At 40.9% G+C, this 24618-nt stretch overlaps 1 protein-coding gene across 2 annotated transcripts in view; it reads right to left on the bottom strand.

The window, feature by feature from the left end:
• Window positions 1-24618, bottom strand: part of LOC141760889 (zeta-sarcoglycan-like) — a 49859-nt gene that overhangs the window by 6265 nt on the left and 18976 nt on the right. For both annotated transcript variants that reach the window (XM_074623986.1, XM_074623987.1), the window contains exons 4-9: window positions 20754-20841; window positions 19324-19446; window positions 18915-18987; window positions 6428-6551; window positions 4280-5194; window positions 1084-1253 (exon numbers count right to left, since the gene is read on the bottom strand). In XM_074623986.1, coding sequence (XP_074480087.1) covers window positions 5003-5194; window positions 6428-6551; window positions 18915-18987; window positions 19324-19446; window positions 20754-20841 — 600 coding nt within the window. In that variant the 3' untranslated portion in view covers window positions 1084-1253; window positions 4280-5002. The remainder of the gene's footprint in view (window positions 1-1083; window positions 1254-4279; window positions 5195-6427; window positions 6552-18914; window positions 18988-19323; window positions 19447-20753; window positions 20842-24618) is intronic.

Below are 24618 nucleotides of genomic sequence, written 5' to 3'. Positions count from 1 at the left end.
AGTTTGGGCACTGGGAAATTGAGATGGGCATGCTTCATCATTTTCTGACATTTTATAAACCAAACCGTAATCAAGAGAATAATCAACAGATTAATTGATGATAAAAAAAATAGTTTGTTAAAGCTCTACGTATATACTACACTTTATACCAGCTAGCATGCAGGTCTGTGCATCGTCTTATGCTGGATTATCATGTTATCCTTGCTTCAGCCAGTGAGCTAAGTTCTAGTTCTATGATTCAAATTTGACCCTTATACTTCAAACCTATAGAGGGCATGCACATGACATCGCCATATGCAGAAGTCACCATGGTCACTCATCTTTGAGTGGCAAACAGACATTCTGCAGGAAAGCGTGGCTAAAATGTTAATGAACTGTGGTACAATGCACGGCATAAATGAACTCAGACATGCATACATTTTTACTGACCGCTACAGGCTGTCTGTAAAGCAGAGAAGGTGAAGCTAATGGATCACTAATCTGGTGAGACAATTGGCATCCTGGTCTCAATTTTGTATTTGATTTGATGCATTTCGAAGTAAAGTCATACCTTAAGACTGTTTTTGGTCTACTCAGTGTTACCATCTTAATTGCTTTTCATCTGTTCTCTGTATGGCTGTTTAATGTACTTCTTTGGTGTTGAAAAAAAATGTCCATGGGCCCATTTCAGTGACAACAGGCTCTAGTGTGGCAATTTCAAGTCCTTACTTTCTGAGATATTACTTTGTTTTCCTGAATGCATGATTTACAGACTAAATCATTTAGAAGTTTAAACCAAATGCAATAACACAATTATTTTTTGGGATTTGTCACTTCATTTGGCTGGAAAAGCATCAGTACAATATGTGGCGCCATGCAATTTGGGCAAATGAGGTGAATCTGCAGCATCTCAATTAACACTTTTCTCTTGCAGGCCCACTTTGCTATTCAGGGTGATATCACAGGTGTATTTTCACACACAAAATAAAGTGCATCTTTGAAGCATATAAAACATCACGATGCCACTTAAGGAAAACTCAGTGAGCAGGTAGCGGACAGGGCATCTAAGCTCTTAGCTCGTTAGAATGTCATCATGGCTCTTACCAAACCAGCCTGTCTCTGTCGCAGGGCGATGATGGAGGATGAGGATGAGGAAACGGAGTGGAGCGAGACGTTGCTCCCCAGCAGGCCTGCTGACACATGGCTGCCTGCCTCGCTCTCAGCTGCAGTGCCAAGGTCAGCCAGCCTCTCCAGTCAAACTCCACGGCGGAGCACTGCCTCGGAGGGAAATGAGTTACTAGCAGGTAATTAAATGAGAACATTTTCTTTAAAGTTAACCACTGAATAAAACTTTTGTAATATCAATTGCATATTATTACGTTATTATAGTGTTAAAAAACTCTCACCATGAGGTCCATTTAGTACCCGTCATAGAGCTTTCAGTTATAAAGCCTGGTCCTCATCAGCATTTAGAGTTATCCCAGTTGTCATGAAGTTGTAGTTCTTTGTTTTTCTTCTTGTCCATGTTGAAGATCATATGATAAGATTGAATGCTCAAGAATGGCTATTAAATAGACCTTGTGGTATGACCGTTTTCTCAGCTGTTTCCAATGTCAAGAATAAAACCAAAGTGGAAGTTTTAACTCTGCAATAGAAATGGTCCACCAGTGCCTACATTGGTATTTTTGCTTAATGTGATGTCATTTCTTGGAGTATCTTCAAATGCTTCATATCCCTAAAATCTGTACATACATCCATCCATCCAGCCATCTTCAACTGCTTATCCGGGGTCGGGTCGTGGGGTCAACAGCTCCAGCAGGGGACCCCAAACTTCCCTTTCCCGGACCACATTAACAAGCTCTAACTGGGGGATCCCGAGGCGTTCCCAGTCCAGTGTGGAGATATAATCTCTCTACCTAGTCCTGGGTCTTCCCCGTGGTCTCCTCCCAGCTGGTCGTGCCTGGAACACCTCCCAAAGGAGGCGCCCCATCCTTACCAGATGCCCGAACCAGCTCAGCTGGCTCCTTTCAAAGCAAAGGAGCAGCGGCTCTACTCCGAGTCCCTCACGGATGACTGAGCTTCTAACCATATCTCTAAGGGAGACGCCAGCCGCCTTCCTGAGGAAACCCATTTCGGCCGCTTGTACCCGCGATCTAGTTCTTTCGGTCATGACCCAGCCCTCATGACCATAGGTGAGAGTAAGAACGAAGATTGACCGGTAGATCGAGAGCTTTGCCTTCCGGCTCAGCTCTCTTTTCGTCACAACGGTGCGGTAAAGCGAATGCAATACCGCCCCCGCTGCTCCGATTCTCCGGCCAATCTCAAATTCCATTGTCCCCTCAATCGCGAACAAGATCCAGAGGTACTTGAACTCCTTCACTCGGGGTAAGGACTCATTCCCTACCCGGAGTAGGCAATCCATCGGTTTCCTGCTGAGAACCATGGCCTCAGATTTAGAGGTGCTGATCCTCATCCCGGCCGCTTCACACTCGGCTGCGAACCAATCCAGCGAGTGCTGGAGGTCACAGACCGATGATGCTAACAGGACCACATCATCTGCAAAAAGCAGCGATGAGATCCTCAGCACACCGAACTGCAAACCCACATCCCCCATACTACGCCTCGATATCCTGACCATGAATATCACGAACAGGATTGGTGACAAAGCGCAGCCCTGGCAGAGGCCAACCCCCACCGGAAACGAGTCCGACTTATTGCCGAGAACCCGAACACAGCTCTCGCTTTGGGCGTACAGGGATTGGATGGCCCTGAGAAGTGACCCCCTCACCCCATATAATCCCGCAGCACCCCCCACAGTATCTCCCGGGGGACCCGGTCATACGCCTTCTCCAAGTCCACAAAACACATGTAGACTGGATAGGCATACTCCCAGTAAAGAGCTAGTCCGTTGTTCCACGTCCAGGATGGAATGAGCATTGTTCCTCTTCGATCCGAGGTTCGACTATCGGCCGAACCCTCCTTTCCAGCACCTTGGAGTAGACTTTACCAGGGAGGCTGAGTAGTGTGATACCCCTGTAATTGCCCCCTTTTTGAACAGGGGAACCACCACCCCGGTCTGCCACTCCTTAGGCACTGTCACCGACTTCCATGCAATGTTGAAAAGACGTGTCATCCAGGACAGCCCCTCCACACCAAGAGCCTTCAGCATTTCTGGACGGATCTCATCAATCCCCGGGCCTTTGCCACTGTGGAGTTATTTGACTACCTCAGTGACTTCCACCAGGGAAATTGATGATGATCCCCCATCAGCTTCCAGCTCTACCTCTACAATAGAGGGCGTGTTGGTCGGATTCAGGAGTTCCTCAAAGTGCACCTTCCACCACCCGATTACCTCCTCAGTTGAGGTCAACAGTGTCCCATCCTTACTGTACACAGCTTGGATGGTTCCCCGTTTCCCCCTCCTGAGGTGTCGGACGGTTTTCCAGAAGCACTTTGGTGCCGACCGAAAGTGAAATCACCAGATGGTGATCAGTTGACAGCTCCGCCCCTCTCATCACCCGAGTGTCCAAAACATGCGGCCTCAGATCAGACGATACGATTACAAAATCGATCATCGACCTTCGGCCTAGGGTGCTGTGGTACCATGTACACTTATGAGCATCCTTATGTCCGAACATGGTGTTCGTTATGGACAGTCCATGACTAGCACAGAAGTCCAATAACAAACGACCACTGGGGTTTAGATCAGGGAGGCCGTTCCTCCCAATCACGCCACTCCAGGTGTCTCCATCATTGCCCACGTACACGTTGAAGTCTCCCAGCAGAACTATGGAGTCCCCTACTGGAGCCCCATACAGGACTCCATTCAGGGTCTCCAAGAAGGCAGAATACTCCGAACTGCTGTTCGGTGCATACGCACAGACAACAGTCAGAGTTTTCCCCCCCATAACCCGAAGGCGTAGGGAGGCGACCCTCTCCTCCGCCGGGGTAAACTCCAACGTAGCGGCACTCAGCCGGGGATTTGTGAGTATCCCCACACCCGCCTGGCGTCTCACACCAAAAAATAATCCATACAACCTAAGCTAAAAGGTTATGTAAGTCAATAAACCATAATAATTGATAAAAGTATACAAAACAGTATTTAAACAGGATCATGCAAACAACGATCTGCATTTAAAGGGTTAAAGTGGTCAGAAAAAATGGAAATTTATTTGATCTACAATTCTATGACAACTGGGCAAACTCCATGTGCTGATGAAGATCATTTAATATGCTCGAAAGCCCCAGAACAGCTTCTAAATGGACCTTTTTGTGGGATCGTTTTAGGTAGAATACTTACCTTAAAGCGAAGAAGTCCTGTGAACCTTTACCTGGATATTAAACAACATGTGTATCTGTTTTTAACTGGTCTTAGTCACAGGTAAACCTCAAGTACAACTCACGCCACATAAAAACATGTTTAATTTCAGCTGCTAACATTGTGGAAAAAAAGAAATATCTATTGAGCTTATTTAAAAAAAATCTAAAATCTAGGGGGGGTGGGGGGACATGACAGAATTGTGCTTACTTGTCTTTCTAACATCACAACTTTAAAAACCTTTCACTATCCCTCTCTGACTGCACACAGGTTCAATATTAGTCACTATATGAGTTCTTTCAAAGCTGAAGGCACCTGTGTTTTACCTTTTCTCATCTACTCTTTCTGAATCTTAAAAACAGTCACTGCATGTCTACAATGAACCTAAAGTAGAAAAATAAAGGGTGTGTCCTCTGACTCTAATATAAGGTAGTGGAAATGTTCCCGTTGTGATATTCCTGATTTCAGAAAGCTGCTCTGACTGCCATTCCTCGAACACTATTGGTCCTGACGTCCAACAGACCGTCACAGGCGGTGGACTCAGATGCTTCTGTACTGATCTGAACTCTGCTCAGAGTTCAAGCTCCATCTCCGCTGTGGTGAGTTCCACTCTCCTTCAAAAATGTACCAACGGAGGATTCTCAATCTCAGCAGCTCCAGAGCAGATGTTAAAGGTGTTCCCCATCAACCAACGCTGCACCCAGGTCAGCTCCAGAGGCAGATGTTGCTCATGGCCTGGCAGGTGGAGCTGGTCTCTGCAGGTGAGAGGTAGATCTTGCCGCTGGGGCAGACGCACACCTCGTATACGGCCTGCTCCTGGGAGGCCTGACTGGGCGACGCTGTGTAGACGCCCAGCGGGAGACTCCCCAGCTGAATGGTGTTGGCATCTAAAAGTATCTGGGAGGAAAAACATCAGAGACATGCTGGAAGTCATTCAAATAACATCGCCAGAGGCTCTTGAAGTGATGCATTACCAACTCGAACTGATAAATGACTCTGGTGCAGTCAGTAAATACAATGTGACAGGTGGAGGGAAATACAGCAGCACTTGATCTGCTGAGTTAGGATTAAAGAGTGAAGGAAGAACTCCATCTCTCCATTAAATATAGTTATTTGAACACAAAATTGCCCATTTTTAGGTATGTTGGCAACGTTAGTCAGTCGGTCCACCACTTTGGTCCAGACTGGAATGTCTCAACAACTTTAGGATGAATCCCCATGAAATCAGGCAATCTTTCAGGCTTGTATTTCATTGGAATAACTTTGTTGATCCCTTAACTTTTTATCCAGCACCATCATCAGCTTGTATAATGTTGAATTTGTGCAATACTTCTCATCAGCCTCAATTTGTACTTGTGTTTAGCAAATGTTAGCATGCTAACACACTACACTAAGATGGTGAACATGGTAAATATTGTACAGTACCTGCTAAACATCAACATGTTAGCATGCTGATGTTTAGCAATTAAATGAAAGCAGCACTGAGTCTAAGTACAGCTTCACAGAGCTGCTAGCATGGCTGTTAAATCTTAATCTTGTCATTAAAGGTGCTAAATTCAATATTCAGAGCATTAATAAAGCAGAAAAAATCCATTTGCTATGTAAAGATACACAAGAGTAATGTCTACCTGAGCAGAGAATGAAGTTGCTCTCCCTGTGTGTGGGTTGTAATCCAAACTTCTCCTCGCTTTTAGTGCATGTTCGTGCTTGTGAGAGCGTGCCCCACTGGCTAGTTCACGGCTGATAAAGCCGTCTCGACCGACAGCACCGCTGCAGAAGCGTAGCACCCAATTTCGCCGTTGTTAGCACTGTTAGCTGCTAGTTGCAGCTCGCTGTCTCCATGTTGAGGGCCGTTGAGAGGCAATAGAAATACTCCCAATCCCGTATTTAGCACCTTTAAGTATTTTTATTTGAAACATATAATTTGTAAATTGTCCGTTATTCCACAATAACAATCCCACAATTATTCCACATACAACAGAACATATGTCTCATCTCTCACGCCAACGCTATGGACATACAATACAAAACAAAGAACAAATTATAAAGAAAAAACTAAAGAGGATATAAATAAATAAGGGCATGAAAGAGGACCTTTTCATTCCCCGCATAACTTCTAATCCTCCTAACCTCTCCCTCTGTGGACTCCAGCTGTAGATCCTTTCGACCGCTGACCTTCAGCGGACCCTTGGCAGCGCTCACTTCCACCCCTCTGGGAGCCTCCATGGTCAGGGTCCGCGTTGGAGACTCCAGTCTGAAAAAAAAGGAGCACAAGGGCAGAGATTTAGTGCATAAACTCATCTATTATTTCTATTTATACTTTCAGGATGTTTGCATTACTAAAACTTCACCTTTCAGTATAATCTAACAGCTGAGGAGACAAGATGTGTTGAAGGTTAAATTGATTGTTATTCAGCTCATAGTTTAGGAGTATTCCTGTGTAATTACTTATTTGGGGCAGGATGATGGAATTCAATCGCATTATTTGTTTCACAATAATAATAATATATTTTGAATTTATAAATCACTTTTCAAGCCATAAGCACAAAGCGTTTTCCAAGGTGAGGAAATTCAAAACAAAAGCGATACTAGGGTCAATTGCAAGAGGGAAATAATGAAATGTGCACATACAAACATACGTACATACATACATATATGCATTTACATAAAAATAGTTAGAAGACCCAGACTGGCAGACCTGGAGCCTGTTCAGACAGTACGGTGTGAGGAGCTCAGATATACAGTATACTCCGGCGCCAGATCATTCAGAGCCTTGTATGTGGTTAAGAGTACTTTATAATTGATTCTAAAAAGAGACTGGAAGCCAATACAGTGAAGCCAAAATTGGTGTGATGTATGAGAATCGCTTTGTGTTTTGGTCAAAAGTCTTGCTTCTGAATTTTGAACAGTTTCAAGCAGCTTCATTGTTTAGGCAAGTGAACAAGGCATTACAGTAATTGAGGCAGGAGGATATAACTGCATGTATAATTTTCAAAAACAGAACAGGTCCCAAGATTGATCCTTCCATGTTTAGTCTGAGCAGTTTGTGAGGTAAATTCCCCAACAGAAACAAAACATCCTGTTGGCTAAGTACGAGGAAAACCAGTCCAGAGCAGTTCCAGTGATACCAGCCCACTGTTTTAGTCTGTCTATAAGGACAGAGTGCTGGACTGAGGTCAAGCAATAGTAGTACAGAACATGAACCAGAGTTTGCAGCCATCAGAAAATGATATGCAACTATAAAGGCCTTTACACACTGGAAAAACTGGCATGGCCATTTTCAAAAGGGGTCCCTTGACCTCTGACCTCCAGATATGTGAATGAAAATGGGTTCTATGGGTACCCACGAGTCTCCCCTTTACAGACATGTCCACTTTATGATAATCACATGCAGTTTGGGGCAAGTCATAGTCAAGTCAGCACACTGACAGCTGTTGTTGCCTGTTGGGCTTCAGTTTGCCATTTTATGATTTGAGCTTTTTTTATGCTGAATGCAGTACCTGTGAGGGTTTCTAGATAATATTTGTCATTGTTTTGTGTTGTTAATTGATTTCCAATAATAAATATATACATACATTTGCATAAAGCAGCATATTTGCCCACTCCCATGTTGATAAGAGTATTAAATACTTGACAAATCTCCCTTTAAGGTACATTTTGAACAGATAACAAAAACAGATAATTTTTGATTAATCATGGACAATCATGCAATTAATCACCATTAAATATTTATTTTAATTGATTGACAGCCCTAGTTTCAATGGGTTCTTTTAAGGGTATAAATTTGTTCGTTCATCCACAGGGCTATTTTGACAGTGGATTTAAGTATGTTTTTTCAAGGAGCAACCATGTCCAGGGTAGATAAACATATTTTGTACTAGAAAGAGTGGACAAATTGCCACTGGCAGTATTAAAAAGTGAGGAAAAAGACTAAGCTGCGTTTTTATTGAGAACACGGGACTGTACCTTTTGCTTTAGGAGGTTTTATAGTAGCCTGGAGAACTGTATTAAGCAGGATACACATATGGTCAGAGACAGCAAGATCTCAAACGGAGAGACTGTCTACATTCAAGCCAAATAACAGACACATGCAGCGAGGCATTTAGAAATTGAGTAAAAATGTCTCACATTTGAAAACACAAACCAGCTTTTAGATATTTCTGTTTGACTCTTGCTGCATAAATATATTTTATGTGTTAGTAATACCAGCTACTTCTCCACCTGTGGAATATTAAACCTGCTGCTCATGTTTAAGTAGCTCTTCTCATTATTCTAATCCAGTATGGCTCCTAAACAGCCCATAATTGTATCAGCTATATTTTGACCTTTGGCAACACTGAGGCCAATGCAATTTGCATTTTCCTCCCGTGGACTATTTGTTTACACAGGGAAAGATAAGTGCGAGAGCCAATCAATGTGGAATTTGTTTTCATAACTCATAACCGTTTCAAATTGATTTCTCCCCCCCATCTTCCCCAAATCTGTTTTCAATGAATTTTAAATGGAAGACTTTAAGGAGCCGTCTTGAAATCGCTTAAATCTCCATACCCTCTGAAAGTGACACACATTTCGGATTATGCGCTACTGGAATAAAGGGCGGGGGGAAGAAAAGCAAATGAATTTCATCTGCATTTGAAAAGCCTCTTTGACTTTAAATCAGCTTTCAGTAGACACAGTTTGGAGAGGATCTGTGAAATGTGCCTTTGACCTGGGATTGTTTGTGCTATAGACCTGTAGAAATACAGATAGACGTCTGCTCTGGTGTTGCTTTTTTCACTCTTCCACTGCTCATTTTTTCTTTTTTTCTTTTTGTTCAAACTAACAGCAGCCATGCTTTGGATCAACTTACAATACTGTGACATGTTTGTTAGTTTTTTTTTGTTATTTTCTTGTTTGAGTTTGAACTCAATTATCACTTTTTTATTGTTCATAAGTGACAAGAAATTAACTGTAAAAAAATAAACTAAGTATATTTAACTTTGCAATTATTTTTAATACATCCTCAGTCCATCTCCCGTAGCAACACAACATACCATTTCTTCTCCCGAACCCCCTCCGTTCATTAGCAAGCCACAAGAATCTGTGTCCGAGTGCTCCTCAGCTCGGTATGTTTCAATCATTATTTCTCGAGCATCCACTGATTATCCATGGCTTATGGACGAGTCATTAAAAGACCCATTTAAAACACTTAAAACACTGAGCTGTGCAGTAAGAAGTCAGTAATATGTGATGCGTATGAGATATTTTAACTCCACTCAAAGCAGTTCTTTCATCACCCGCTGCACGCACGCACACACACACACACACTCACACTCACAGCTCGGCCAATTCTGCCAAAAGACAAAGTGCTCAATTTTCAAGAGTGCTTGTTTTAGACACAGTCCATAATAAAACATTAAATGAATTAAATTAAATTAAAATGTCTCTTGGGTTTTATAACCATCTCAGACTACTTCCATTTTTATGTATAGAAAGCTTATGGTCTAGTTTTCTGAGGCTCCTGTTAAATTCAGGGTTCCTACAGCTTAAAGCCAGCTGGATTTAAGACTTTTTTGAGGCTACTCGGAATTAAATTAAGGCCAATTTTACAATAACCAAAAGTGAAGAAAAAACTAAATAAAAAATGACACAACCTCAATTAGTTAGAGTTAAGGACATTTTTGATGCTTACTGTAACGTAAAAGATTACTTTTTTTTCTCTCGTGGCGGAGACGAGGGTAGAACAGAACTGGGAAATACCTGCCGTTTGTTGGCGAGTTTTCTTGCCGGTTTTGCATTTCTCACTCTGCATGTGGGATTCCACTGCCTTAATTCCCATCTTGCCGAGTTAGAAAAACTTGTTGCATAAAATGCACAAGCTTCGTACTGTATGCGTTGCCTTGTACCAGTTACAGCCATGCCACAAAATCTTGGTTAATGTCGTCCAGTGTACAGTGACAGCTAGCTAGACAGTGGATTCTCGGAGCATCCTGGCTGGAAACCCTGTAAATTAATAGAATTTAAAATGTGTGAATCGCATGAAATTGGACTAAAAATGTAAACTTTAAGCCAACATGGACAAGAAGTCTTTAAAAGTGCTCAGAAAAAAAATGGAAAACAACTGGACAAACTCCATCTACTGATAAATATCATGTGGTATAATTGAAAGCTCCAGAACAGTACTAAATAGACCTTTTGGTGAGATTATTTTCTGTTTCTAAGGCCAACAATGAACTTTGAAACTCAGCTGTAAAACTAAAATGCTAGATGTTGTGACAGTAGAAGCTGATAAAGGTTTTATTTTACAGGTTCTGTAATTTCCTTGTAATTTATGCAACTATGTAATTTGGTATGAATTTCTAAGGAAAGAGAAAATGTCTTAAGACAGTTATTTGAATGTTGTTAGTTGTGTTGAGGTTATAGGTAGTTGTTGATTTTAATCTCCTTCATATCTGCTAACATATCTCCTTTATAATTGTTGAATTGTATGCTTGCCTGTAGAGTTTACATTTTTGCAGGTTACACTATCAATTTGTTACTAAATTCATGGGGAGATGGAGACAGTGTTGAAACTACATAATTCTTAGTTCACTTCTGGGACATTGTTAGAAAACTGTGAGCCCATTTAAGTGTTACCCATTAAGACATTGAAATGAACTAAGCAGCTTTGAGACTAAATCCTCCGTTTGTGTCCAGAAACTTTCAGATCATTAGACTGACTGATCAGTTAAAGAAAGCTCCATCCTCCTCAGTACCAAAGAGCTCCTTGTACCCAGAATAGTCCAGGGATTCTGGCTCCATCCAGAGTAATCTGATATGTAAAGCCCTCACTACAGATAACCTATGTGGTACTTTCAGTCATAACGGCTGATTACGACAGACCACCTTTTCTTGTTGTGTTCAGGATGACCTTTATATCCACTAAAAGTTCACCGTATCGCAGAGCTATAGCTGCTCAGAACCAAATGTGCTTGCTGATGGCAATAGCTGAAGTCATAGTGGATGAGGTTGGTTAAAATACTGCATATCTACTCTGTTAGCGGAGGGGATTCCAAAGGTGAAAGTCAAGTTTATTTTCATAAGTCACCATCACACATGACACCAAAGAACATATAACTTAAAAGGCCCAAACTTAACTTTTCAACCATTTGTCGTAATTTTCATTTTTAGGTTTATCCAGGAATTATTCAATGCTTATTTTTTATCTTCTATTTTAGTCTCCTAAAATCGTATTTGGTGTCTTTCCATATAAAACACTTTTAATTGCTCAGTTTTTAAAAAGTGCTATACAAATAAACCTGCCTTGGCGCATATATATATATATATATATATATATATATATAAAGTATATAGTATACTTTATCCTTTGCATTTCGTTGTACAACCCTGTGTGGTAGAATGACAATAAACTAACCTCGAACCATGATATATAATTGAAGAGTTGGACGTGTAAATGAAAACAAGTATTTTTGTGGTTCTTTGGTTGATTACATTTGAAAATAAAAACCTATTCTACTCCTCTGTTCTCCTGTTTGGGACTCAACTCCGTATTTGACGTGTTAATGTGACGTAGTAACTTGAACCTTTGAAATTGTGATACAGATTACCAATGATCTTACAAGCCACTTTAAAGTTGCTAAATACAGGATCGGGAGCATTTCTATTGCCTCTCAACGGCTCTCAACATGGCAACGGCAAAGCCACGGCTCCCAGCCAACGGTGCTAACAACGGTAAACGGGGCAAATAAGGACAGATATAACGGTGTTTACCCGAGGGGGAAACGAAGGGTGGGTGCTACAGGCCATCGGTCATGACGGTGTTATCAGCTGTAACTGCCGTATGAGAGCAGTGCAGAGCAGCGACCGTGAGCTAGCCAGTGGGGCACGCTCACATGCACTAAAAGAACAAACAGCTGACCCGAATATGTCAACAAAGCACAGAGAAGCCCGGATTACAACACACACAGAGGGCCAGCGACTTAATGCTCTGCTCAGGTAGACTTTACTCCTCTATGTCTTTACACAGCAAATAGTGGTTTGCTGCTATATTAGTGATCTGAATATCGAAAATAGCACCTTAACTATGTGATGAAATTAACATATTTACAGTTTTGACAGAGCCCGAACCGTGTATAGCAATGATAGATGTTTATTTATACTGACAGATGGAGGATTGTGTCTGACAGTAAACAAGCCTTCCTTCCAAAACCTTAAACCAATGATTTCCCCTGTAGCTGTACGTAATGTTCTCTCATGGCCAAATAAGACCATCACAACAACAAAGAACAACCATTTTTCTTTGCCGCAGTAAAAACTAGAAGAAAAAAAAGAATACACTCCTGCTGCACTACATCTCAATCCCAACAAATTGGAGGTAGAAGAGTCTGACCAGAGCTAAGTGGGACCAAGAAGAGTTGTTCTGTTCTGCCTTTATCTTCTTAATGAACCTGTCACTCTTGTGTGGACACAGCTACTTGCAGAGACTGTCCGGAAAGCTGCTCGGATCAACTGGAGAGCGGGTACGCGGCTGGCCGCGCTGCAAACAGACTTTAAATCTGAAGAGGAGGAGAGGAGTTGTAGTGAAAATGAAATGAAAAGCTGTTTTCCTGCTCTCTGATGCTGGGCCTAGAAATGTACCATGTGATATCTGCACTGTAAGAAAGCAGAGAGCCTTCAAATCCTGTCTGGTCTGCCTTTGCTTCTTAATGTCATACTTGTCTCACTACAGATTCCCATGTGCTTTTTGAGCTGCAGCTTGCAAAAAAAACGGCAAAAAAAAAAGTTTGTTCTTGACACAACTGAGACCTGGAGAGTTTTCGTCTCATTGATCAGACGTCCATCTACCATCTGTCCTCCATACGTGTCAAGAGAATAGACCAAGTCTCTGTGAATGTGAACAAACTAGATGACGTAAGTATCACAGTGATACTACAAAAAGCAGCTTTACCAAGAAAAATATCACAGCATTTATCACACAGCTTCCCCGCCTATTCAGATGTATTTGGGACATTTGCATCAGGAATCAGAGCACCATCCTCCAGACTGAGACGCAACATGATCCGATTATGTAATTGACAGAAATATTTTCATATTTAGGCCTGTAGTTTCTGGTTGGAAGCTGCTACTATTATCAGACTGAGTGGGCAGCTAGCTGGGGAGTCAAAACCCATTTTTGTCTTCGAACTCAGCACCAGAGTGTATTTTGAGAGTGAAACCAAACTACAGAGATTACTGTCAGGTGAGGGAGCTGATCAGAGCTCGACGAGAGCTATGACTAAAAGGTAATGAAGCTGTGAGCTGAGAGCAGGACATGACAAACTTACACATCTCTCTTGCAGGACTGTATCCACTTTATAACTGCACTGCCCTTGTTTTAGAGACCTCAACATCAAGGCCTCTATTCTTGATAGCTCCTCAGCACGAGTGCAATTATTCATAAGTCACCATACACAAACATGTCTCCTAGGTTTTTGAGCGTACAGTTGACAAAGAGGATAAACTGAGGAGTAAAAAAACAAAAAAACAAAGCGAGTCGCAGGGGACAAAAAACAACTATAAATCAAACTGCTCAACTGTTAAGCTTCTGCACCACTGCCTCTGCATTATAAGATGCACACTGAACGCCTAAATGATCAGTCGATTTATCGACGAGTCAACCGACAGGAAATTAATTGGCAACCATTTTGATAATCAATTACCACACTCCTGGGGACTATCTGCTGCTTTTCTCTTTTTTTATGTCATTGTAAATTGAAAATGACGGCGTTTTAGACTGTGGACCGGACAATCAAACATGACATCCGAAGACGTCACCGTGGCATCTGGGAAATTAGAACGTGCGTTATTTACTATTTGCATTTTATAGATGATTAATCAAGGAGATAATTATTTCACACACTTTTTGCTGTTACAAGTGCAATAACTGTATTTCATACTGCTGACACTGCTGTTTGCAGACAAGAAAATGTACCCACCACCTGACTCCATTCTCTTCTATGCAATTTTTTTCAAAGGCAGTTATTGTATTTAATATCTCATTCTAATGTAACGCAACTTTGTCTCCTCATTTTATTTGTAAGCATTTTTGTCTCCATACACTATACAATACTATAAACACCAAAACTCAAATATATAGTGTTTATTGTAGAACCTATATTTGTGTTTTCTCAGGCTTCACTTTGTGTATAGTTAAAGGTGCAGTGGAGAGCTACGGTGGCCGACGCAAAAACAAAAATGGCCCTATCTAAAGCCATTTGGACCACTGCGTAGAGTGTGTGTGTACATGGGAAGTGAGAGGTGAAGCAAGAGAGAGAGAGAGCGGCGGCGATGGGAGCGAGTAATGTTATTGGCTCCGGCCCAAGCAGGAATTTTGTGTTTTGTTACTCCGTTCTGTGCTATTGTAGAAAAATGGCGATGCAACACGGCAGACTCCGTGGAGAGGGGACCCGCTCCCTATGTAGATATAAACAGCTCATTCTAAGCTAACGAAAACACAACAACTAATTTTCAGGCGATTATACACTAAAGAAAACATACTTATTAACATTATATTCCATTTCTGCCAATAGATTCCCCTTATTGTTACACACTGGTCCTTTAATGTCATAATGTATATAATATTATAGTTTATTAAAGTTACTAATCTATACTATGCATCTGTGCTTGTGCTTATTCTACTGCTGTGACATCTACATACATTTCCCTGCACAGGATCAAAGTTTATCTTTTCTTATGTAGTGCATACCTTTTTACTAATTGCAGACAAAAGTTCAGACAACAGTTAACGACACAGTGAGAGCAAGAAAGTCTTACAGTACATCATTATAATACTACCTAAATATTAATGCTTAGTGACCATTACGTATGCGTCTAAAGAAAACAAGAAAAGGATTTGCCATACACCAAAACTCTGCTTTAGACCCACTTTTAGCATTATGCATTATTCTGTGAACACAAACACAGGAAGCAAATATCATTTTTTAACTGAAATTATTTTTTTAATATTGTTTTCATTTTACCTGACTTATTTCTCTCGTTTTTAAATTTTTTAAATAATGCCCGTTTGAGCAGCACCTGACTGAATTATACTGCTGTGCAGAGGATTTCAACTACAAGAGAAGATTGATTGTAATTAAATACCAATGGAATCATTATACTCGGTATTCAATTATTCAGAAGCAGCATGATGACGACAAATGAGGAGAAACTTGAGTGCCAGCGTACACAGATAAAGCGCTCGGGGAGAAGAACAGGGGCTTCAAAGAAAAGGAAGATCTCAGGTGGATTTCTTTGATTTCGTCTCGGCTCTGTTTTTCTCCCAGATTACCGTTGGCTTGCAGAGAAATAAAATACATCACAAACAGAATGATATTTCTTTAAAGAGGGAAAGAAGGGCAACATGGGCACGAGCCAAGCCGCATCGTTGTCATCTAGAGGGGTTTACTAACAGGTGGTGAGAGGTTTGAAAAGAGGGTTTAACTTGGTTCACATTCAGGGGTGGTGGTGAGATGGGTAAATATGGCTGAAAAGTCCCTGAGCCACATATACTGTATAAACAACTCAAAAATAGATGCACATTCTACTTTTAACACAGATGTCGGAGTTTTAGAAGAAACCTCCCAAGTTTGCTTTACAATAAGCATAATGAAAGTAGTCAAAAATAATGCCATAGAGTACATTTTTGTGATAACAGGGGTGTGTCAGTGTCTAAGAATTGATATTTCAGTAAGAATAAGTCTTTTCTGACACCGCCACCCTAATTATACAGTATGATGTCATCGTATTGGATGATAAATTAGATTTACACATGTGTAATCAATCAACAGGCTATTCTGGCTCATAATTTACATTATGGCTTATAATGAAAAAGTGCCTGCTATGGTGACATTAACAGGAACCAGTGGAGGGAGAGGGAGTCGTCATAGATGGTGCTGATTTTCTGGTCCATGATGGTGACTCGAACTTTATGTCAAATCATGTTTAATAGGGATATTGATGAATCTGCTGGCAGAGTTACTGAATTGTGCTCTCTATACATATGAAAAACGGTTTGGAAGTTCTGGCCTAACTGGTAGTAAAAGCATGATTGTTCAATTTGTCAATAGTTTTAAGTGATGAGGTCATGAAACACAATTTTCTGACAAATAATTCTGTTCTCTTCTCTTATCTTTAACTTTGATTATTGCTTATTTAGTCAAGCATATCTAATCTTATACACTGAAGTTGCCTGCTTTACATTTTCAGAATTTACAAGCTTATGAATTTAAATCATCAAACTTCCAATCAATGATTTCATGCTTTGCCATAAAACAAATTACATAATTTAACTAGAAAAGTGCACTCAGTAGAGTGCAGATCTCTGCCAGGTGTGTCTACAACGACCACTGCTGTAATGTTTGATCAAATGAATACAAACCAAAATTGTCCTCCGTCTAGACCGCAAGCTTATTAAACGTGTTTTTCACTCGCACGTCTCATGCAAAAGATACGCTCTCATTTTAATCTATGCAGCTGTCTGTATCGGCTCTGTGCAGCTAAACTGCAGTTCACTGTGTAACGCTTCATGTTGACTGTTAAATGCTTCCTCTGAAAAGAAAGTCCTGCTGCAATTAGTTCCCTTAGCTGTTAGCTCTGCTAGCTGTATTTAGCCCCATTATCTGTTAGCTCTGTTAGCCAAACACACCGGCAGCAAACGGCTAACTAGCTCTCCTCCTACAGACATGAGAGGATGCGCTCCGTTGTAGTTAACGCTCTGTTCAGTTTGTCATTTGCTATGCGATAGTTATACATACATACATACTAATTGTCCTACCTTGGCATGCAAATCAAGAGACGAACAATCTCTAATCCCCAACGGAAACAAGATTCTAAACAGAAACTGTTGTTGATGACTTGCAGCCCCTACCAGCCGGTAGTCAGTAGACAATGACGGTATAAAACAGTCAATAAAATATGTTTTTCAAACAATGGGAATCACCGCAACCATGAGAGGTCCTTTAGCATACAGTCATAAATGAGAACCAAAGATATTAGGCTGATGGGTCCAGTAGTATGCGAGATTAGCCGTGGACAGACAGACAGAAGCACACACACACGACCGAACACATAATCTCCTCAGGCTATGCCTGGCAGAGATCATAAAAATTGGAAATGTAAAATTGTGAAACCATCTTCTTCACAGCCAGGAAACATAACTATGCAGTGAGGTTTTGGTGACATAAATATAAAAAGACATCTAAGCGTGTGCTTCAACTGGACAAAATTTAATTGAGAAGTAATTTAATTAGTATATTAACATGTGGCAGGTTCTACAGGATAGGCTGCATGTGCTTCTGTAAAAGCTGTACAAAAGCTGTTAAAAGGTGAAATCCTTTATACATACAATAACAGTACTGAACAGGTTTACTGACATGGCACTGCAGTAATGGCGGCTTGTTTACTTTGCCCACATAGACCAATTAGTCTATAAACGGATGCTAAGAATATGGAAACATAAGAACATAAAAATGTGTTTATGCTTGTATTCATGTCATTAATAGTCCTCATGATTCTGTTTTCTCCATTTAGCTTTTTTAATACGACTGTGTGACTAAATATAAAAATTCTTTGACACGGTGTTTGGAAAATAAATTGGGTTTAGATAAAAGGAACATTTATTTAAAGCCCTGACAGTACAGTTTGTACAGCTGCTTGTTTGGGAATATTTCAGTAATTTGTCAGTGAAGGAAGGCAGTCGTTTTGAGACAGCCTAAGGAAATGATTTTTTGAAAATGCAATATGTATTAAATTAAATCACACAAACAGAATCAAACTTTGACAATGCATAAATTGAATATCTTTGACCAAATATGGATTTAAACAAACAATCTGAATTCTATTGAAGCAAACATGTTGCCGCTTTTGCGTCTTAACCGTCTCCTGTTCGGTTTCCTCTCGTTAAGATTTTGACCACATTGCAGATGGTCACCCCTGAGCGGAGTCTGTGTGTGTGAGTCCTGTCTGTGTCTGTGTGTGTGTGTGTGTGTGTGTGTGTACGTGTGCTTGCTTTAAAGTGAACCTCATCAGTATTCCTCTCACTCTGGAGGAATTAGATGCCAGAACACTGCTTTTTCTGCCAACTTTGATCCCAGCCCTCCCTTCAGGACCAGTAAGGTGGACAACAAACCACACTCGTTATAGCTCGTTAATGGACCGACACAGGGCTCAGAGCCTCGGGCGGAGTGCGGTGGGGATCGCAAGCTCGGGAGTGTTTTGTATGAGTTTAATACGCGTCTCAACCTCACCAACTTTCTCCGCGCTCTCTCGATACTCTAATCAATTCCTGACTGCGATAGAGAATAACTAACGAATTAGCTCACCTCTCGGCTGTGAAATTAAAATAATGGTCAAATCTAGTTTTAGATCTGTGTGATAACGAGCCAACCAGTAGATGCTTGAGTTTACAAGGGGGTGCTTGAGAATAATTATACTGGTGAATAATGGTTCCTGCCACGTTTTTCCTTTTTTTTGTCAGCACAGGCATCGTCTTTGAAAGGCCATGGAACATTTATCATCATTATTTCATTTTAATTGAACAGGATATGAACATGTGACATTAAGCTTTAATGAATTTCTGTTAAGTCAGTGAATATGAACTCACTTCAGGTCTTCAGAAGCTCTCGCCTGGATCAGGGGAGTTTCTACCGAATGTCCAAAGACGGCGCCTTCCAAGCCTAGAAAGAAAATATACTTTTAGAATTCATAAAATGACTAGAAGGATGTGTTTATTAAGGCTTGCTATCGAACCTCAATGCTTGGCACCAACTGAAATGCGTCTATAGCACGGTATCAGAAACTGTCTTAGGTTGCTGTTTGCTTCGGTTCAGACAAACTCTGGAACATTTGTTAGTCCAAAAGACATCAATCAAAGTGTAGACTGTCTAATGGATATTCCCCCGGAGAACGAGCACACAAACATGCTTGTCTGGCTCTTAACAACAGAAGGGTGCGCGGCGCTGGAGGGCGAAAAGTGTATGGAACACCGTTAGTCTACGTTACAGCACATTTACCTGTGACGGTGAATCTTTCTGTTGTCATGATGACCTCCTCCTCATTTGCAGTGAACAGCAGCCTGCCTCCGTCTTTACTTCGTACCTCCAGCCTCTGGCACTGGGCTTCCACAGCCTCAGGTCCTGCAGAGAGAGAGAGACATCCAGGTTGGAGCTTCTGGCTTTCAACACAAAACTACCATAAACACTGTTGATTATACCAAAGTAAGGTGCGAGAAATAAAAATCGCAAGACGTGGATGCTGAGAATTCAACCTATTTGTATTTGTTTTGCCCTACTGCATTGCACTTCCAGGACTAAACGTATATATTTTAGTTTGACAACGAAAGAGCATTAAAAGAACAGATTTCCACCTAAAAAAGTTTTATAGTCTGCGATGCCAACCGTAATGATCTTTTTGTAAATGGCGCTGTCAAATAAAGGTTGCCTTATGGCTTTGCAAATCAGCTTTGGGAAACTATGTTTGAGCTTGTAAGACTATTAGCAATTTGAAAAACTGTGTAGAGTGCTTGCTCTGCAAATGAAAGGCGCCTAACAAAGCTGGATCCGCCATGCTTTTACAATGGATGGGAACAAATTAGTAATCTGGTGAGGAATATTAATTCCTGTTCTCCAGACTTTGGTGTTTTTCCAGATGTGCATGCAGAAACTTTTAACGTCTGCCTTCCTCGCTCTCTCTCCTCCTCTCTCTTCCATTAATCCGCGGGGCTGCGGCGGCTGGGGAATTTAATTATTCTCGCCAAGTTTCATCTCATTTCAGAACAAAAATGCACTTTCTACAAAAGCAGGCACTAATTTTCTGCGGAAGGTCAAGCGTGACCAAAAAGTGTCATATCACCAGTCTTGTCAAATCAGCATCAACTCTCAACTTATGTTGGCTCTAAGATCAATAGCTATTAATGTTAATAAGCGGGTCATCTGCTTTCCAGTGGTCATTAATCATGTAAATGACTTTGGTAATTTGGACTGACTGATGGTTGAACTTGATGATAATAAGAAGAATCCATTGCCCTTTCAATAAGAGCATCAAAGGTTAGTGTCTGGAAGAAACTACAGTCTCTTCTGAAGGCACAGAGACGATTAAAGAGAATTTAAGGATGAATTGTTTCACTAATCTTGATTAAAGTCATTAATAAAATAAAAAGACTGATCAAGCAATTTACAGTCAGGGCTGGATTAATTTAAGATCGCTTTTTAATAAATTGTACACAGAGAGAGAGAGAGAAATAAAGGCTGAACGCAAGTGTAATTTAACACGTAACTCGGATAATTACGCGATTCTTTCAACATTAAATAACAAAAGGCTAAAAACATGTTTAAACTACCTTCAGGCCACACCCCAGCAGGTGTTTCCCCATCAGTAAGTGGAGATTTTTCATCTCAAATATAATGGCTTCCAAATGGATCATGTAGTCAGACTGGAGACTCACCCACTGTGAGCTGACCGGTCAGCTGGCCGTGCTCGTTCCTGGCGTTCAGCGTTACGTTCTTTTCTGACCCCAAGACCAACAAGCTGTCCTAGGGGAAGCATGAGCGGGGTAGGAGTAGAGAGGCCGAGAGAGAGGGAGAAAGAAAGAAGAGAAAAGAAATATGTTATGTTAGGATCTTAAATATTATATTGGGATCCCTTTAGCAGGAGGGAGAATCTTCGCTAAGTGACTTCTCCTCTTACTTTTCTTTGCCGTGATGCCACTAGCTTGAACTTTGGTCTCATTTCAGCCATCATTTCTATTAGTTTTGATAACATTGTGCTAAAGTAATCATTGAGATCCATCAGGGAAAGAAGCACAAGCAGTCAAACAGGTTGTAGACAAGCCAACCGTTAAACCAGATTATCAAACCCAGTAGCTTTAAAGTAGCTGCGTTCGTACAATTATTTCAAATCCCCATACTCAGAGGCTATTAGAGAAAGTCGCTGCTGTACCTCCAAATCTGTACGAGTGTAACTGCGTCAATACAAAGCAGATTGTACTGCGCTGTAAAAAGGACTTCCCAAGTGAATCTTTCCTGGATATAAACCACTAAATTAAACTACATTAAGACTAAAATGGAACAAATTAAAACTAAATTATCCAAAGATGAGTAATGAAGTGCAGGTAGAGTTTAAGGAGAAAGGGGATAGCAGGGTGGTTGAGCTGAAGATGTTTGTTTGCCATCAGTGACAGGCGTAGGTGTATCCTGTCTATGGTTGTTGTTCTTACTTTGTTGTAAATAGTGTGCGTACAAGTTTAAGCTTATGAGAGCAACAGAAATATGGTTAAAGGGAACAAAATCAGAATCATGGATGTGATGGTAGTCTAACTTGAAGGGATAGTTCAGGTAATTTGAATTGGGCTTGTATAAGGTGCTTATCCATAGTCAGTATATTACAAACAGTGGATGATAGTCGGAAAACAGACAGTCGGACCGACACAGGAGCAAAGAAATACAGTGCTGGACGGGGCTGGCAGTAAAACGAATTTTAGCCACCTAAAAAAGAAAATCGATATATGTTTAAGTGTATGCTTCTGTATATTTTGAGTATTTTCACCGCTTTATCTTGCTTTCAGACAGCCCCGATGAGGAAACTAAACTGAAAGTGAAACTTATCTATGCTCTCTTCAAAGCCGCCAGACTCCGTTGACAAAAACAGTGTAGATAAGTTTCACTTTCAGTTCAGTTCCCTGTCGGAAAATATTCTAAACATAGTGTACACTTAAACTGATATTGATTTTTTTTTAGGTGAGCCTTTCTTTTAGGTGGCTAAAATATGTTTTGCTGCCGGCCCCGTCCACAACAGTACGCTGCTTTGCTCCTGTGACAGTAATCTTGTTTGCTTCAAACTGGAGGCGTGCCGACCGTCATCTACAGTAGGTAATACACCGACTATGGATAAGTACATCATTACAACCCCACTTCAAAACACCCGAACTATCCCTTTAACTGTATAATAATGATTATAGTTCACACCAGAAAGTGGAAATTCCGTGGAAATGTAAATGTACACTCTTGTGACATAGGTGGTGCTGAAAGCTTGGCGACATAGTGAGTACTCGCACTCCTGGCTGCTAACCCGGCAGTATGTTAAAGCAGCAATTGTGGGCAGCTGTTAACACAACATTGACTTAAGTTACCATCACCTTAATAATTGCCTATTTACACATCCAGCAGATGTGGTGCAACATTAGCATTCATTTGGAGTCACGTCTCTGGCTCTGTTTTGGGTAATATATAACTTTTTAGCTGCTAAATGCTCCACTATATTCACCAGCTGACATTGTACATTACCTTTCCAGCACCAGACATCGGACAGTATATCAAAGAGTCGGGTGAAAAACTCTCTTGTGGGTTCATCCCCACGAGTAACCCCTTTCATATTACACACAGTCATTATAAAAGTATTAATTAGTGCAGCTTTGTTGTACTATTTGTAAATAAAAGTGATATTTGTTAGCATTTAGTTACAGTTTTACATGTGAGATAATAGTCATGCCGTGATGCAGTCTAATAGGTTTGATTAACTTCATGCCCTCCCAAAAGAAGCGTGCCTGTGTGGTGTGCAACTTTGCAGAGGTCATTCGGTTCGTTTTCATTCCCCGCTTGCTCCTTCCCGCTATAAATGCGTATCATGAACAGAAGTTCTCCAGGAAGACACGGCATCATGAAGGAATTTGAGTTCTTGATTCGAAAGCATCCCTTTAAAGAGTTTATAGGTCTTAAACTGTTTCCTGGGGGCCGTAACTGAGACGCCGTTGCTCTGAACACTTCTTTCAGATCACATAAAAGGCTTTTTAGTCGCTGCGCCCGTTGAGGAAGGTCAAGTGCAGATCAGAGTGAATGCACATAAATGGAGCCTGTTGTCGTAGGTGCACTGGGCCCCGTCAGACTGAAAAATTACCATGGCTGCTGTAAGGCAAAGGATGCTTCCCTGCATACAATGAATAACATCACAGCTGAAAGCGAGAGCACGGCACACTGCTTCGATGGAAACGGTTTAAAACAAAGCAACCTCGTATGATGGTACAACCTTCCTGTGAGCGAGCGAGTGTAAAATAAAACGCAGACCTTTAAAGCACAGATAAAGAGCTCTGCTCGGGATTTAACTGTAATCCTAACCCAATATTTGCATAACTATATTTGAATTTTAATTATTTTCGATTGTTGTGCTAGAAGCCCATTTGCATACCGAGCTGAACAAGTAAATATAATGAAGAAAAAAATTGTCACAAGTTGAAAAGGCACGCTTATTATGTCTTCATTTCCCTCATCCGAAAATTAAATATTGCAGGCAGGCTCTTTCCACGCAGGGTACAGGCTGTTTTGGAACATGTTTGCCAGCATACTTAATATTTTTCACATTAAAAAAAAGGCCCTTGTATTTCGATGCAATACTGTTAGCCAAATTAAATTGGTTCTAGCAAGCTTGGTTTGAAGGATTTTCAGATCTCTTTGGCACTGCTGCAGTTTGCTCCAAAAAAGCTTTGATTTAAAGCTGCGAGAGTTCAACATGCGGATGGCTTTAGCCCTCATCTGCAGACTTGGAACTGGTGCTTACAATCATCTTTTGTCGTGCATCTCCAACGCAAGTAGGTGAGACTCGGTGAGGGAGAAGTTTCACTCCAATAAAGATACACCTGCATCTGATGCTATTTATAGATGAGTCAGGGTCCCCGGAGACGATAAGGAGAGCCAACAGCCTGAACAGCAGAGATTTGATTAACTGTATGTGGGCACTGTGTTGCCTCATACAACAACATTGTTTCTCACATTGAGGGAGAGAGTGCAAAAATGCAATTTCAGAGTTTTTCTCTTGATTTCAAATTGCCATAATAGAGTCGGAACGGAATAATATGAATACGAGTTACTTGTTAAAACAAATCACAAGTGGCCAATTATTTGGGCCATTTACTTCCTCACTCCTCTTATAAAAACAATGCATACATTACAATTTAAACTTTGTGTTCATTGCTGGCTTTATTATAATTAAGGAAGGCTTTTGTTTTTCCAATAAAGCAAAAAAATAGTAACTGCTTATACGTCAGACAGTTGTTGAAATTTGCCCCTCTGCAGTGCCGTCACTAATTAGGGGTGTGTGAAAATATCGATACACATGAGTGTCGCAATATTATGTTGATCGATACTGTATCGATTCTCCAAAACACTGTATGGATTTTTAATTAACCTCTTAAAAATCCAACAGCTGCCGTCGGGCCCGGCTGCCGTTTGATATTTCAGAGGTTGTAGCGGGCTCAAAGCTAGAGCTAAGTTTTAAAGCTAGAGTGATGTTACTGGTATCATATGAAACTAGAAAACCCA

The sequence above is a fragment of the Sebastes fasciatus genome, chromosome 22, assembly GCF_043250625.1.
Source record: "Sebastes fasciatus isolate fSebFas1 chromosome 22, fSebFas1.pri, whole genome shotgun sequence".
Lineage (NCBI taxonomy): Eukaryota > Metazoa > Chordata > Actinopteri > Perciformes > Sebastidae > Sebastes > Sebastes fasciatus.
The sequence above is the reverse complement of the archived record's forward strand: the minus strand, read 5'-3'. Positions and strand labels throughout refer to the sequence as shown.